Raw genomic sequence first — 15171 nt, forward strand, 5'->3', positions numbered from 1 at the left:
TCTCCTTTAAAGCCAAAAGTCTGGCTTAGATACATTGACGATATTTTCGCGATCTGGCCCCATGGCTACCAGACACTACACACGTTCCTTAGCCACCTAAACAAACAACAGAAATGCATACAGTTCACAATTGAAAATTGTGAAAAATGAAAGATGAAAAAAGAAAAATGAAAGACAGAACACACTTCCGTTTCTAGATACACTTGTCACACATCTTCCTTCTGGAATCTTTTCTTCACTGTTTACCGGAAATCGACACATACTAGCCAATACATACATACATAGTTTATTCACAGTATGATATAATGTGAAAAGGCAAAAGAGATTTATATTAAAAATTAAATATTACAAATTGTCTTCCAAGTCTCTCTATCTTGAGCTAACTGGTAGATGTCAAATGGAGTTTTGCAGTTCAGCCTACTGATGGTTTCACATATGTATTGCCAAAATTATTTGTATGGTCTTCCTTACTGCATTTGCCATCTTCTGGTTTGTACAGGATGAGGGATTCCAAAAAGGGAGAGACTACAGGATGTCTGAGATGATGCCCAAGTTCACCTGTAGCATACTGACAAGTGGTTCTTGCTTGGCCAGATTTAGCACTGCAGAGTTAGTGACACGGTCCATCCAGGTGTATCCAAGGAACAGTCTGAGACATGTAGTTCCAAAGGAGTTAATTAGATCTTAGTTTTTTCGGTGCTTATTGTCCAGGTTTGAGAATTGTCCATACAAGAAGATGGATCTACTGGTTGTATGGTATAGTCTTAATTTTGTCTTTAATGATACTAATGATGATTTCCAGATGGGGCAGTTTGTTATGAAGACTAGAGCCAGCTGTTTTCGTTTTCCGATATCATTTTCTGTATTGCTGATGTATGATCCAAGGTTCTGAAAATCCTTTACACTTTCTAAGGGTTTATTGTTGATATGAAATATAAAGTTTTCACAACCTATTGAGAATACTTTGGACTTTTGGATGTTGATCTGCAGACCAATAAGTTTAGCCTGTGCCTCTAGCAGATGTTTTTGTGCATTTGTTGGTTCTGTATCAATAAGTACAATATCTTCAGCAAATCTAAGATCAGTTATTTGCATGGTGTGGGCGGATGTTTTAATGTTAAAACCAAGATCTTCTGTGTTGATGGTCCAGAAGATGTAGTCCAAGCATATTAAAAAACAAATGATGCTAGTACATCACCTTGCAGGACTCCTGTTGTCACTGAAAATGATTCAGATGTTTCTATTTTAAAGATTACTGTAGCATTGTAATTTTTATAAGGCATTGAGGTTGCTTGTATGAGTTTTGAGGGTAGACTATAGAAGCCGAGTATTTGAAACATTGCTTCTCTATTAATGGAGTAAAAGGCTTTTTGAAGTCTATAAAGGTTAAAATGAATGGTAAGTTTTATCACGTGAACCTTCTATGATTCTTCTGATGCAATGTATCTGTTCTATTGTACATCGTTTTTTAAGAAATCCAGTTTGGTTTTTTTCTAAAAAGTGGTGTTAAATAAGGTTCTATTCTATTGAGTATCAACATTTTTTTATGACATTTGTAGCTCAGTGCATTTATTAAGCATAATGCTCCCACACATCATGATCCCAGCAGTGCTGTATTTAAGAATTGTAAGAACTGTATTCAAGAACATTCTCTTAATGGTAAGCAATACCACTTTCAGCCAGATCAAGCATCATCTAGAATCAGAGGAAAGACTAAAATGACTCATCTGTAAAGAGTACATTAGCCTGTTTTATAGTGTGCTTCCACTTTCCTTTTAAGAACCAGTTATTTCAAACAGAAATAGATGTTAATAACACAGATTCATACCCAGGATATTGTTATTATGATAAATTAAGAGAGTGAGTGAAAGACAAAGGAAAATTCAAAATAATATATTTATTTACAAATAATATTGGTGTAGATTTTCTGTATTATCTTAAATGTGTGTGTAAAATGCTTATGTTTCACAAGTGCTATATAGAATTTTTCATTTCAAATAAATTATCTCCTGAAGAGAATAAAGGCAAGCACATTTAACACACTTAAAGAACAAACATTATATAAGTTTTCCCCTCTTCAAAATCACAGGATTTTGTGAGAATACACAAACCTTAAACTCATAACACAGTTTCTTTAGCTGTGAATAATAGCCATAAAATATAAATTTCTTACGTCATACCCGTTTTTTCCTGTAAAACAAAGAAATAACTTTTGTACAATCTTGCTAAAAAAAAAAGCGTATTTCTTTCATATCTCCTTTGGAGTATTGGTTCCTTTCCTACTTCTTTAGAGTATGAAGATAATTTTAAAGTTCCCAGTTTCCTTGTGAATGCTTCATCATTATCCTTATATACTAAAAGCTCATTTCTAACAGGTTTACAGCACTTAGTTGGAATGTGCTTTCTCATACTGTATCAAAAGGAACTGTCATTTGTTTCGGGAGAAACTATATAATCACTTTGTATTTGTCACAACTTTACTTCATATCAAGGAAATTCATCTGTTAATTTTATAACTATTTGTTTCCCTCATAACACTCTCATCCGCCTTCTTGGGGTTCAGAAATTCCCTTAAAACTATTTTCTCCCTTCTCTAGAAAGTAGTCTTTTTTTTGTTGTTGGTCTAATGAATGCGACAGCTGTTCTATTTTTCTCTCTCCCACTCAATCAACTTCCTCTTCAGAATTACGATGTTTGCACAAGCGCACTACTGTGGGATGCAGTAAATAACATGGCAATGAGGTGAACAGTGCTTGTAAACAAGTCAGCAGTTCTTCAGTAGTGTGAAAACGTCGTCGGAAAGTTATAATTTCTTCTCTCAAGTTCACGTTACAGAAATAAAAAAAAAAAAAAACTATATTAGAGGCGAGTCCTTTTTACAAATAAAAATATCATAATCAAATAGTTTGACAGGCCATAAGTAACAAAGCTTCCTTATATTAACATTTCTAATTATTACAAGAAATAATGCTTTTTTTTTTGCCATACATTTTTTGGAAATATTTAACTACATGACAAATAAAAAAAAAAGTTATCCTTTCCTTTCTATTTATTTATTTCATCAAATTTGGCCACACTAAAAAATTTAAGATAATTGGATATCCCTAGCTAACAGATATCTTACAAGCAATCTGGTGTTTTGTCCAATTTTTTATGGATACAACACCACTGAAAATGTGCTCTATGATGTGCAGTGGATAAAGAGATGCATACTTCAGGCATATAGGTATATTTGTAGCAGATATCTTACCACAATTTGTCGAGATATCTGTTTACCTCAGCTTGAATAGCGCCAACTTGCAAGCTGACCTGCCATGGTTGATTACATTTTGCTGTTATATACAAAAATCTGTCTACATTACTAGGGAGTAGAGCAAGAGCAGTAGAGCAAGGGAGACCTCTTAGGAAATGTCTGGAACACATTCTATTGGTTTGAAATGCTGCCCACAGTCTGGATACAATGCTAAAGGAAAACAGAAAAGCACTAAAAGACATCATCAAATTAGCAGAAGCAACATCAATTCTAAAAATATCATCAGGTGTCATCGTTTCGGACCCATAAATAAAAGACAGGTGAAACGAACTTTCCACACCTTGTAAAAGTAACTTGCGACACACCAACAAGCACATCAAAACTAGGAAATACCTTGCCAGAGAGCACTCAACCTAGAATCGCCTAACTTTGACCTTCTCTGAATGAAAATAACCCTTCCCAATTCAGTCAAATTCATATGCTGTCTCTATCGCTCTCCTAATGCAACCAACCACTCTGAGCTCTTTAATTTCCTCTCCTTAAAAATTGGCTTTCTCCAGTCCCACTTTCCCAACAGCAAAATCATCCCCGTAGGAGATTTTAATGTCCACAACACCAACTGGCTTCCCTCCTCCAGCTGTACAGATCTTGCAGGAAGAGATGTTGAAACATTTGCCATCACTAATGACTTTACACAAATAGTTCAGATGCCAACCAGAATACTAGATAACCTGAACCACTCTCCAAATACCCTACAAATCTTCCTGACCAATGACCCTTCCAAATACAAAGTGAATGCAGAGGGGCTCCCTAGGCAATTCTGACCACAACCTAGTGCTCATCTCCTCCCCTATGCAACAATGTGTACACAGCCTCCGCAACTTCTATGCCTCATTCCCATGATTAGACTATTGCTTCTGAGCTTCCAACCCAAACATGCACCAAACTTATAACCAAAGTAATCCTTGGTGGCATGGACACATACATTCCCCACAGTACTCTGACTTGCCATTCCCTAACTAAACCCTGGTTTTCCAAAAGATGCGAATTGGCTGTACAAATGAAAAACCAAACATACCATTAATGGCTCAAATCAAGAACTCCATCCTCCTTTAGAGCTTATATCCAAGCCTGAAATTAAAAAAAAAAAAAAAAAAATATATATATATATATATATATATAAAAAAAATCAATGCTTCCAAACAAAGTTCGAAAGAGCACAAAGCAGGAAATTAGCAACCTGTCCAAATGGCAGCCGAGCCTTTTGGTCTCTCACCAAAGCGATCCTGGCCTCACACTTTGCTTCCAATGCATGCATAACTGACAATGGCAAATGTCTCCTAACCATTCCAGATGCCCAACATACAATGCTCACTATATCCTTTTGCCAGAGAAAGAGATCAGTAAAATACTGTTCAAATGAGATAAAAAAAAGTCTCCTGGCCCTGATGGCATCTCTCAAATTGTCTCCTGTCATATGTTGCCTATAATATATATATATATGAGGTAGAGCGCCGCATTGTTGAGTCAAAGGAAATCACCTTGGACCCTTTTCACATGAATAACAATCTCAGCTATAATTTGCCTGACTCTTTCAACTCTACTATTAGATACTGGAGATCGCGTGATTCCACACATGCACAGGTGTACAACAATAGAACTTTAACTCGGACTGTAGTTCAAGCTCATAATAACTGCATTTTACAGTCGAATATTATGGCTTTATAATTGTATAGCTTTAGAGTGTGTCAATGTTAATTTCAGTGTCTTTTAATATCTTTCTATGTTCTTATCGCCTGATGAAGTCATTCTTGACGAAACATGTTGCGTTTTTTCAAATAAATGTCATTGTGTTATAATTCTCGGGTTTTAAGTCAGTTAATTTAGAAAAATGAACATATCCCAACCCCGAGTTAATAGTACTAATCATCATATATATACACACTGTCTTACTCCATTGGTACTATCCTACAGCCTGGAAATTGCCCTATATTCAAACCCATTCCCAAGAAGGGTGACAAGTCACTGCCATTCAACTAACTGCCCCATCTCACTCACCTCAGTCCTGTCCAAAATAATGGAAAAAATAATCAATTCCCACCTTGAAGCTACCTGTCTAATAAACAACCACCAGTATGGATTCCGTCACTGCTGATCAACAGGAGATTTGCTCAAATATGTCACTACCTCTGGACAAATGGCATGGAGAAGTTTGGTGAATCGCAAGCAGTTGCACTTGATATCTTCAAGGTGTTTGACCAGATCTGGCACAAGGGCGTACTAAGCAAGCTGCAATCGTTTGGTCTATCTCAAGACTTCTGTCTGGATGCACACTATGTGTGGTGGTGGATGGTTCCTTATACTCTTACCATTCAGGTGAAGACCGATTGTCTGTGCGAAAGTCGGAGGAGTACTGGTCTCACATATAGGGTAGGCCCCCAAAAGCTCTCTCAAAATGCTCGACTCAATACAGAGGAGAACATGACCCATCTCTTACCAATTCACTCCCCCCACTTTCACACAGACAATCAGTCTCCACACTATGTATATTCTACAAATATTTCCATGGAAAGTGTTCATCTGAAATAGCATAAAATTCCCCCACTTAGTACTAAACTCATTGGAACATGTGCAGCTGCTGCTCAACATCCCTTTACAGTGTACCTTGAAATCCACAGAACAAGTTTCTTCTCCTCCGTCCCTGCAACTGCTGTGCTGTGGAAGTCTTCCTCTTGTTGTGTTGCCCAGGGAATACAATATACAGTCATTCAAATCAAGTGTGAACAAATACCTTCTTCCCCAACCCACCACCCATACACAGTACTAATGTAGCACAGGTTGATCAACCAACCTCTCGTGTAAGTGAGATTCCAAACTCTGGCAATATCAGTAATTCTATGGCCTTCAAGCTTTCCAATAATTTTTCCGCATGTGAAATCATCCAAATTAGGAGTTCTCGACCTGTGCTGCACATACCCCTTGAGGGTATGAGGGTACATGGTAAAATTTTTTGGGGTACAGCGTGAGGGCTCAAAAGTTGCTAAGTTGGCAACACTGATACTGATTAATTTCTGAGAAGTGAGTGATAAAGCACAGTGCTGTAGTTCATGTCTATATATGTTTGTCAATCCTCCCTCCCATTCCCTACCTGAGAGCCGAACCTACCCAAACAGCTGATCGCCTAGTCAAAACATCAAGTCAACGAATGTGCCGTCTCATTGCTCTATGTATTTGTTGTGATTTACTTCACTTTCTGTGCTTAGTTATTTTTAGTTTACTGTGAAGTTAAATGAATGTGTTTCTAAAGTGTTTATCGATATATGTAATTTATGAATACAAAATTTAATGTGTGTGTGTGTGTATATATATATATGTTTTATTTTATTCCCATTCTCATACTATAACAATGATGATCTAGATGATGTCTTTGAGACATTACACAACATCCAAGTTAGCAACTTTATTCCTTCCTGAAAAGAGCTTCCTTTAAACACAATTAACTTGGCATGACTTTTTTTTCCTTTTCATCCTGTTGAGTGCTACCACGACTCCTTTGCATAGATTCATAAATTTGAATGTGTACCCACTTTCTATTCAAAATTATCAGTTATACAAATTGCGACAAGCTGATTCATCTGAATTTGCAGTTGAAATCTTCAGAAATAGTGTTTGTCCTTAAGTTTTGAACACCAGTGTAGTTCAATAATAATATAATTACAAATTCAGAATTCACAGTTCTCCTTTTTCTTTCTCTCCTTTTAACTGTAGTTTTCTTTATGTCACACAAAAGGCACTTTTATTATATTATTATTATTATTTGAAACCTCTAGCGCATCAAGGACTCATCGAGAGATGCTATAAATCACCCAAACCAACTATCATACCTTCCCTTAAATTCATTCGCTAGATGCACTCAACACCTAAAGGCAACTATTCCACTCACTCACTGCTTTTACCTAGCTCTTACCCCTTTCTTGACTGCAAATAATATGCTTCCATGTTCTCTCCTCACTTTCCATATAACGATTTTCAAAAGTTTATAGACTTCTATCATATCACCCCTCTTTCTCTTGTTAACCAGAATTTGCAATTCATATACTTGCAATTTGTCCTCATAATCTAAATTCCATAATCCGGATATAATCTTTGTAACTCTTCTTTGCATCCCCACAGCTTCTATATCCCCTTGGAACCTGGGAGACCAAATGTGCACACAACAATCCAGGTGTGGCCTTATCAAAGCCTTATAAAGAGGCAAAATGACAAACTTCCTTATCCTTACATGTCAAAATTCGCTTCAACATTGCAATTATCCTCCGAGTTGTATATGTAACTTTTGCTAAGTGACCTTTGAACTTCAAATTCCTATCCACCAATACACCAAGATCCCCTGCTCCTCAGTTTCTTGTAGCATATCTCACTAATATAATATACCAAAGTGCATAACTTCGCACTTTTTTACACTTACTAACATTAAACTGACAGCCATTTTCGTCTGCCCAAATTTCCAGCCTATTCAAATCATTTTGTAAGTGCTGAATTATCCCTGATTGCCCTGCCTATCTTTGCATCAATTGCAAACAACTGCACTTAAGCTCAGTAACAAAAAAGATATTCCATCTGTATGGCATGTTAACAATGTGAACTGGATTGTTTAATTGGTATCCAGCAATATTATATAATCCAGAATATAATATAAGCTTCACTAATATAAGCATCAAAATGTCAGTACAATTAAAAATTTATAATGTCAGCTGTACTAGGCATCTTCTTCAATATCATAAAGACACGACTGGTTTTAAGGTTACCGTATTTTCACTAGTGCTAGTTTTTCACCATCCATATTTTGATTCTATGCATTATTGTATTTGTGGATACTTAGCCACTGCATTATTTGTTTATATTATTATGCTATTTGTTTTGCATTAAAAAATACAGCACATAAAAACATTCATCAAAAATTTGTATGCATGCTTAAAAGTGATTGCTCTTTACCACAAAAAAAAGTATATTACCAAGTTTTGTTTTGAAACTTTATCTGAATCTGAAAACCCTTGTTTATATTTTTCATGATGCTCTACATTCTTCTTTGCTTCTCTGATACTTGCTGAATGTGATTTGTGTATTTGTCTGCTCTCTCTTTGTGCTTTTTGTCGTAAATATGTTTGGGATCGTATATTTCGGCCTGTCATTTCTGATATCTGGGCTTCTAATTCTTGATTCTGTTGCTGTAATTGTTCAACCTAAAAAGGAACATAACAGTTATCAGTCTACATGACAAACCTTAAATTACCTAATTGGAATATGATTACAGCTAATTAAGTTAAGCAGAGTGTATGATAGCAACTAACCAATTTTCCATTAACCCAATGTTCCTTTTAAAAGTTCATTGAGCAGAAACAGTAATTTTCATATAGTGTGCAAAAGGAGGCGAAACTGAAGTGATCTTCACTTAAAGAAAAGAATAAAAAACAAGTCAAAACAGTTCCTTTGCTCATATATTTTCATATGCAGAAATACATACTAACAACACAAATTTGCATAAAATTCATAATTAGTTCCCCCCCCTCCCATACTACGTTTTTGGTTCTCTGATTCCATTTAGGTCAGTTAACTGAATATTCTGTAGGATAGGACATTCAGTTGGCTTAATGCATATATCTAGTTGGATATACATGTTCTAGAAGATGAGACATCAAAGATGATATATCTGATATATCACACTCTCAAAGTTTGACAACTAAATTAACCATAGAGTAACATTAAGTATTTTGAATAGACAGTAACTTTATTACAAACTATTGCACCCCTCATATTAACAGTAATTTTTACTCCTCACTGAATATTAGACCTCTTCTTTTTACATATGCTGATGTAATGACTGGCATAAATTGAAACTCAATGCAATTAATCTCAGGAGATATCTTCCCTCTCTAATATTTCCTTTCCCTATAAGGGAGGTTACATCTGTTCACCAGAGCCATTTCTTGTTTTGTATCATTTCATACCATCCCATTCCCCAGCATTTATCTTATTTCTAAATGACCAGGACTCCCACAAGAAATTAGTCCTTAACCAATCACAAGATCAGATTCAATAATATTCCTAAAAATAAGCAAATAACCTAATTAATGGTGATCATTAGGAATTTCACGACTTAAATCCACAAAAAGCTTTGCTTATAAAAAAAAATCTATTATGATTAATAATCATTATCTCCTATCTTGTAGCAAATTTTTTTTCTGCTGGGTTGAATAGCACTGAGTGGTCAGTTTAATAGAGATACTCACTTGACAAGTGTGTTGAATTAACATGAGCCCTCACGAACAGCCTAGATAAGCCAAACCTGAGGTACTTTTGGAAACTCCATGAGGTTCCAGAAGAACTTCAGAGATTTTATATTTTGGAAAAGAGATAAATTTTTGAAGTTCCATTACAACTGCTAACAACAGATATTTGTCATGAATATCTCTGTGTTCCTGTAACCATTCCTAGACAATCCAAGTTCTATGACTTAGTGCATTATCTGTTGAAAGTTTTTATCACTTATTCCTCCTATAAAATGAAACGATGTTCCTTTACACAGTAATTTTAGAAATGTTCTTTTGTTGAAGCAAGTACTGTATCCTCAATGACTGTCACCTGTTAGATGCATTCAGGTCAGTGTCTGCAGCAGACATTCAGTTCAACTTTTTTGCAGTCTCAGCATCTACCATGCAGTCATTTGACCACGAACAAAGATACTATTCTCGTGGAAAGGCTTAGACGTTGGTTATGCATTTTCACTATATTATTTCAGGAAATTACAACGTACCAGGATATACATTAAAATAAATTTTAATATATTTCTATATTTCGGCAACGTCGTGCTGCCATTTTCAAGAACTTAGGTACAAGATACGTGCACGCAGGCACAGCAAAACAATAAATGAGCAAGAAGTATGAAGCTATTATTTCTCCTAAAGTCCTGATGGTGCCCTCTAGCGGGCAATGTTGGTATTCTTGGGCGATTGGGCTGAAGGTCTTCTGATGTAGGTTTCCCAAATTTGAGGAAGTCTCATGCAACCAAATTTGTTGAGGTTTGGCTCGTTTCTTAAGGCTGAAGATGATTCTATGAAAAGCCTTTCACATTTGTATTTGCTACGGTGTATTATCCTGGCTTTTTTCCACCGTATTCTATGGCAGGTATCCAGAGCATGGTCAGCAAGACCAGAGTGGCTGTATTGGTGAAACCGGATGTAGTCCTTGTGTTCTGAAATTCTGATATTTGCTGTCCTGCCTGTTTGGCCGAAGCAGGACAGCTTACAGCTGCAAGGGACCTGGTACACACCAGGTAGGTCTAGGTGGGGAGGTTGGTCTTTTGTTGGGCGGATAAGGGATGCCAATTTTTTTATAAGGTTTGTAACAAGAAGTTAAGTTATGTTTTTTTAAGATTTTTGTGATTTTTTCTGAGGTGCCTCGGATATAGGGTATGGTGATGGATTTAGAGTAATCCTTGTTGTGAGGGGGAGGGGGGGGTTGTGGTTTACTGGTTTTAATATTTTTTTTTGGATTTTTTTGGGGGGTAGCCAATGGCTACCCCCCTAGTACGTTGTAATTTCCTGAAATAATATAGTAAAAATGCATAACCAACGTCTAAGCCTTTCCACGAGAATTATGATAATCCACGGAGATATTACCGCACATAAAGCACGCCATTACGGTAAATTGAAGTTGAAGCTAGCAAGACAACAGAATCGTCTCGCCTTCCTGAAGTGCTGCCGGGATAACCAGGTAATCCCTAACTGTGTGAATTTCAAGCACCATTTCTCTTCGCAAAAGGCACTTCGTATCTATAACCGTGCCAGCCAAGCCTTACTCAGAGAACAAATTGCCGCCACTCGCCGTTTCCTGAGTGAAGCTAACTCAGCTATACAGGCACTCGAAGATGACCTTTCAAGCACCTTAAGCCACGAAATTTGGTCGAATTTACGCGACATCTCGTGCACTGCAGCGGAGAAAGAGTTCAGATTAGTCCGAGATCGACACATTAAAAAATTTGAAAATTTAAAAAAGGTCGCGATCTCTAAACCGCAACTTCCTACCAATACGGTAGTGAATCTGTCGTCACTAAGTGTGAAACTTGAAGCACTCGACGCCCTCGCACGTGGCCACAACTTCGCCATTGCGCCCAAAAGAATACCTGCTGAGGATACCATGATACGGATTGAACGCGGGATCCAACACCTCCCAAGCCATGTCGCCAACGATATTAGACTGGATGTAGCTTGTGTTCTGACCAAAGCCAAACCACCTAAAACCAACATGCCCAGTAAAGAAATTAAATCTCTATTAGAATTAAAGAAAAACAAGAAAATAATAATCACCAAAGCTGACAAAGGGAATGCCACAGTATTGCTGAACCAAAAAGATTTCACAGGTAAGCTAAAATCTCTATTGTTAGATCGTGCCACTTACCTCCGTATCGAATACAATCCCACCAACTCACAAATTAGAAACTCCACAGACTCCTTAAGAAGGTCACTTCTTGGCCAGTGGAAATCACCAACAAACTAAAACCATAAACTCCATACCCCCCGTATTTATGGACTCCCAAAAATTCACAAGGAAAATGTGCCATTACGTCCCATAGTGGATGGCATTGATTCCTCCACAAACTAGCAAAACATTTGGCCAAAGCTCTCTCACACTATACTGGCAACACACCTTCATACATAAAAAACTCAGCCCACTTCAAAGCCAGCATAGAAAACCTTACACTCAAACACATTGACATAATGGTCAGTTTTGATGTCTCCTCCTTATTTACAAATGTCCCACTCAAAGAATCCTTAGAGCTAATCCAAGCTAAATTTCCTCCCGATATCACAGCCCTATTTCAGTTCACAATGAACTCAGGCTATTTTGTTTGGCAAGGAAAATTCTACAAACAAATAGAGGGGACAGCCATGGGTTCTCCACTCTCCCCACCCTTGGCCAACTTTTATATCGAGACTTTTGAAGAGCAAGCCTTGAACTCTGCCTCACAAAAACCAACCATTTGGCTTCGCTATGTAGATGATGTATTCGCTATTTGGCCACATGGCTCTGATGCACTCCTCTCCTTCTTAACACACTTAAACAACCAACACCCCAGAATAAAATTCACCCTGGAAGAAGAAAAAAACAACTGCATTCCGTTCTTAGACACACTAGTCACCCGCCAGCCTGATGGAACCTTGGTTTTCTCAGTATATAGAAAACCCACCCACACAGGCAGATACATTCACCAACAATCCCCCCCCCCCTCACAACAATATGGAGTCATTAAAACACTACACAACAGGGCTAAACTTATCTGCTCGAATGACAATGCCCTAACCACAGAACTAAACCACATCATCCTCAACACGTTCTCAGCCAATGGCTACCCCCCCCCAAAAAAAATCCAAAAAATATTAAAACCAGTAAACCACAACCCCCCCCCCCCCTCCCCATCACAACAAGGATTACTCTAAATCCATCACCATACCCTATATCCGAGGCACCTCAGAAAAAATCACAAAAATCTTAAAAAAACATGACTTAACTTCTTGTTACAAACCTTATAAAAAATTGGCATCCCTTATCCGCTGTAAGCTGTCCTACTTCAGCCAAACAGGCAGGACAGCAAATATCAAAATTTCAGAACACAAGGACTACATCCAGTTTCACCAATACAGCCACTCTGGTCTTGCTGACCATGCTCTGGATACCTGCCATAGAATACGGTGGAAAAAAGCCAGGATAATACACCGTAGCAAATACAGATATGAAAGGCTTTTCATAGAATCATCTTCAGCCTTAAGAAACGAGCCAAACCTCAACAAATTTGGTTGCATGAGACTTCCTCAAATTTCGGAAACCTACATCAGAAGACCTTCAGCCCAATCGCCCAAGAATACCAACATTGCCCGCTAGAGGGCACCATCAGGACTTTAGGAGAAATAATAGCTTCATACTTCTTGCTCATTTATTGTTTTGCTGTGCCTGCGTGCATGTATCTTGTACCTAAGTTCTTGAAAATGGCAGCGTGATGTTGCCGAAATATAGAAATATATTAAAATTTATTTTAATGTATATCCTAGTACGTTGTAAATTCCTGAAATAATATAGTGAAAAAAAAAAACAAAGATGCTAGCAAAAGTATAATACTGTGGATCAGAAAAAATCTCCAATAAAAATGATAATATCATAAAAACAACAACAAAAAAAAACATTAAAAAATACTTTGCACCTGCTATGCTACCTTTCATGACCTTAATACAAATATATATTATGTGCACTACCACTCATGTCATCTAAATACCAGACATTATTTTCAGGGAAAACTAATATCCGCAACTACTTGTCCCCTCAACTATCTAAACCAGGGATCGTCAAACTTCTTTGCCGCTGCTCCTGTATTTTACTATTACGTAATTTTAATATTATGTAATATGTATGTTGATGATTTTTAGAACATTAACTCTCACTTGTATGTCGATGCGCAAAAATGAGAACTGGGATCGAATACGCGTAAGTATAAATAAATAAGCAAACATGCACGTGTTTCGCTCCAGCCGCGCAAACCAGGTGGGAACCACCGACATCCGTTTATTGGTAAATAAGTCATTTTGGCCTACTTGATTGGCCTCCATAACTATTTTCATGACCTTGCTCTATCTTACAGGTCCTATTCATGTCACCGTTCCCATGATTCATTCTTAATTGCGTTGTCATTCAGGATGGAGATAATCCAAGTTAACTGAATTAAATATTACCTGTACAATGATGTCCTAACAATGTTATATCGACCCTGGGGGTCGATATCGACCACTGATCTAAACTATACTTCACATGACTGCATCCATCTAGAATTCCATTTCAGAACTACAAACCTAGAATTCCTTCCTCAATCAGTTCTTGCATAAAAACTCATTAGACTTTGCTGCATTCACACATCTTTAGTCCTCTCCAAATTCTGACTTGTCATTATTTGTCTCAGAATCTTGATTTTTCCAGGCTAATTACCTAAACATTTAGATCATCTTAGTTAGCTAGGGACTCATACATACACAAAATGGCTTTCCCTTCAACTACACTGATCTATCTGTGAATTTTGCTGTTAGTCATTACAAACAGCAAAATTTTGCTGTTAGTAATGACTTGATGCAAAGTGACCATTTGACCAACAACAACAAAGATGCTAGCAAAAATATAATGCTGTGGATCAGAAAAAAATCTCCAATAAAATATCTAGAAAACTAGATAATCTTTTCAATCTGAGGCGTTTCTCAAACAGGATTTTTTCCAAATATAATATAGCCATCAGCTGGATGTTGCTGAAAGCTGGAGAGCTTCCAGCAAAATCTCTTCTATACTGTTATTTGAAAATTAGAAATATCCAATTTCTACTCCTCCTTTCCTTGGTTTAAGTACTATTTTGACTCCATCCCCCCCCCCCCACCACCACCACCACTCAAATCCGTGCACTTGCTCCAAATAAAAACTAAAATTACCCCTATTGGAATGAGGGCTTTCATCACCCAGTCAACCTAAAATTTTTAGCCTATCCAAGCTCTAGTTCTCCTATAAGTTTTTTTCAAAGCACAAGGATAAAAATTCTTTATATCTCAAGTGGAACAAGTCAAAAACCTCCAGATTCAAAATCATCCCTGGTACACTCAAGTTAACCAGAAAAATATGCGTGTAACACGTGAGTCTATTATAAAAAACAAATCTAATATGAAAGGGCCAAATAGATCAAGTGACATCCTTCTCAAATGGCTGGAAAACCTCATCCCATGGCTGCAAGTTGTCCTACTACTTAGTGCGACAGGACAACTTTTGGCCTGCCAAACTTCTGCATCTTTCACATCCAGATAATACCACTGCAACATCACCCAAAGATAAGGCTA

At 37.1% G+C, this 15171-nt stretch overlaps 1 protein-coding gene across 7 annotated transcripts in view; it reads right to left on the reverse strand.

Annotated features, from left to right (window-relative positions):
• The window catches only part of LOC150104186 (uncharacterized), a 712768-nt gene that overhangs the window by 564888 nt on the left and 132709 nt on the right, over window positions 1-15171 (reverse strand). For 6 of the 7 annotated variants that reach the window (XM_090396809.1, XM_090396810.1, XM_090396812.1 and 3 more), the window contains exon 8: window positions 8269-8496. The exons of the other annotated variant lie outside the window; for it this stretch is intronic. In XM_090396809.1, the coding sequence (XP_090252935.1) occupies window positions 8269-8496 (228 nt within the window). The remainder of the gene's footprint in view (window positions 1-8268; window positions 8497-15171) is intronic. 7 annotated transcript variants of the gene reach the window in all.

The sequence above is a fragment of the Typopeltis vanoorti genome, chromosome 8, assembly GCF_054136105.1.
Source record: "Typopeltis vanoorti isolate ZY-2024b chromosome 8, IOZ_Tvanoo_1.0, whole genome shotgun sequence".
Lineage (NCBI taxonomy): Eukaryota > Metazoa > Arthropoda > Arachnida > Uropygi > Thelyphonidae > Typopeltis > Typopeltis vanoorti.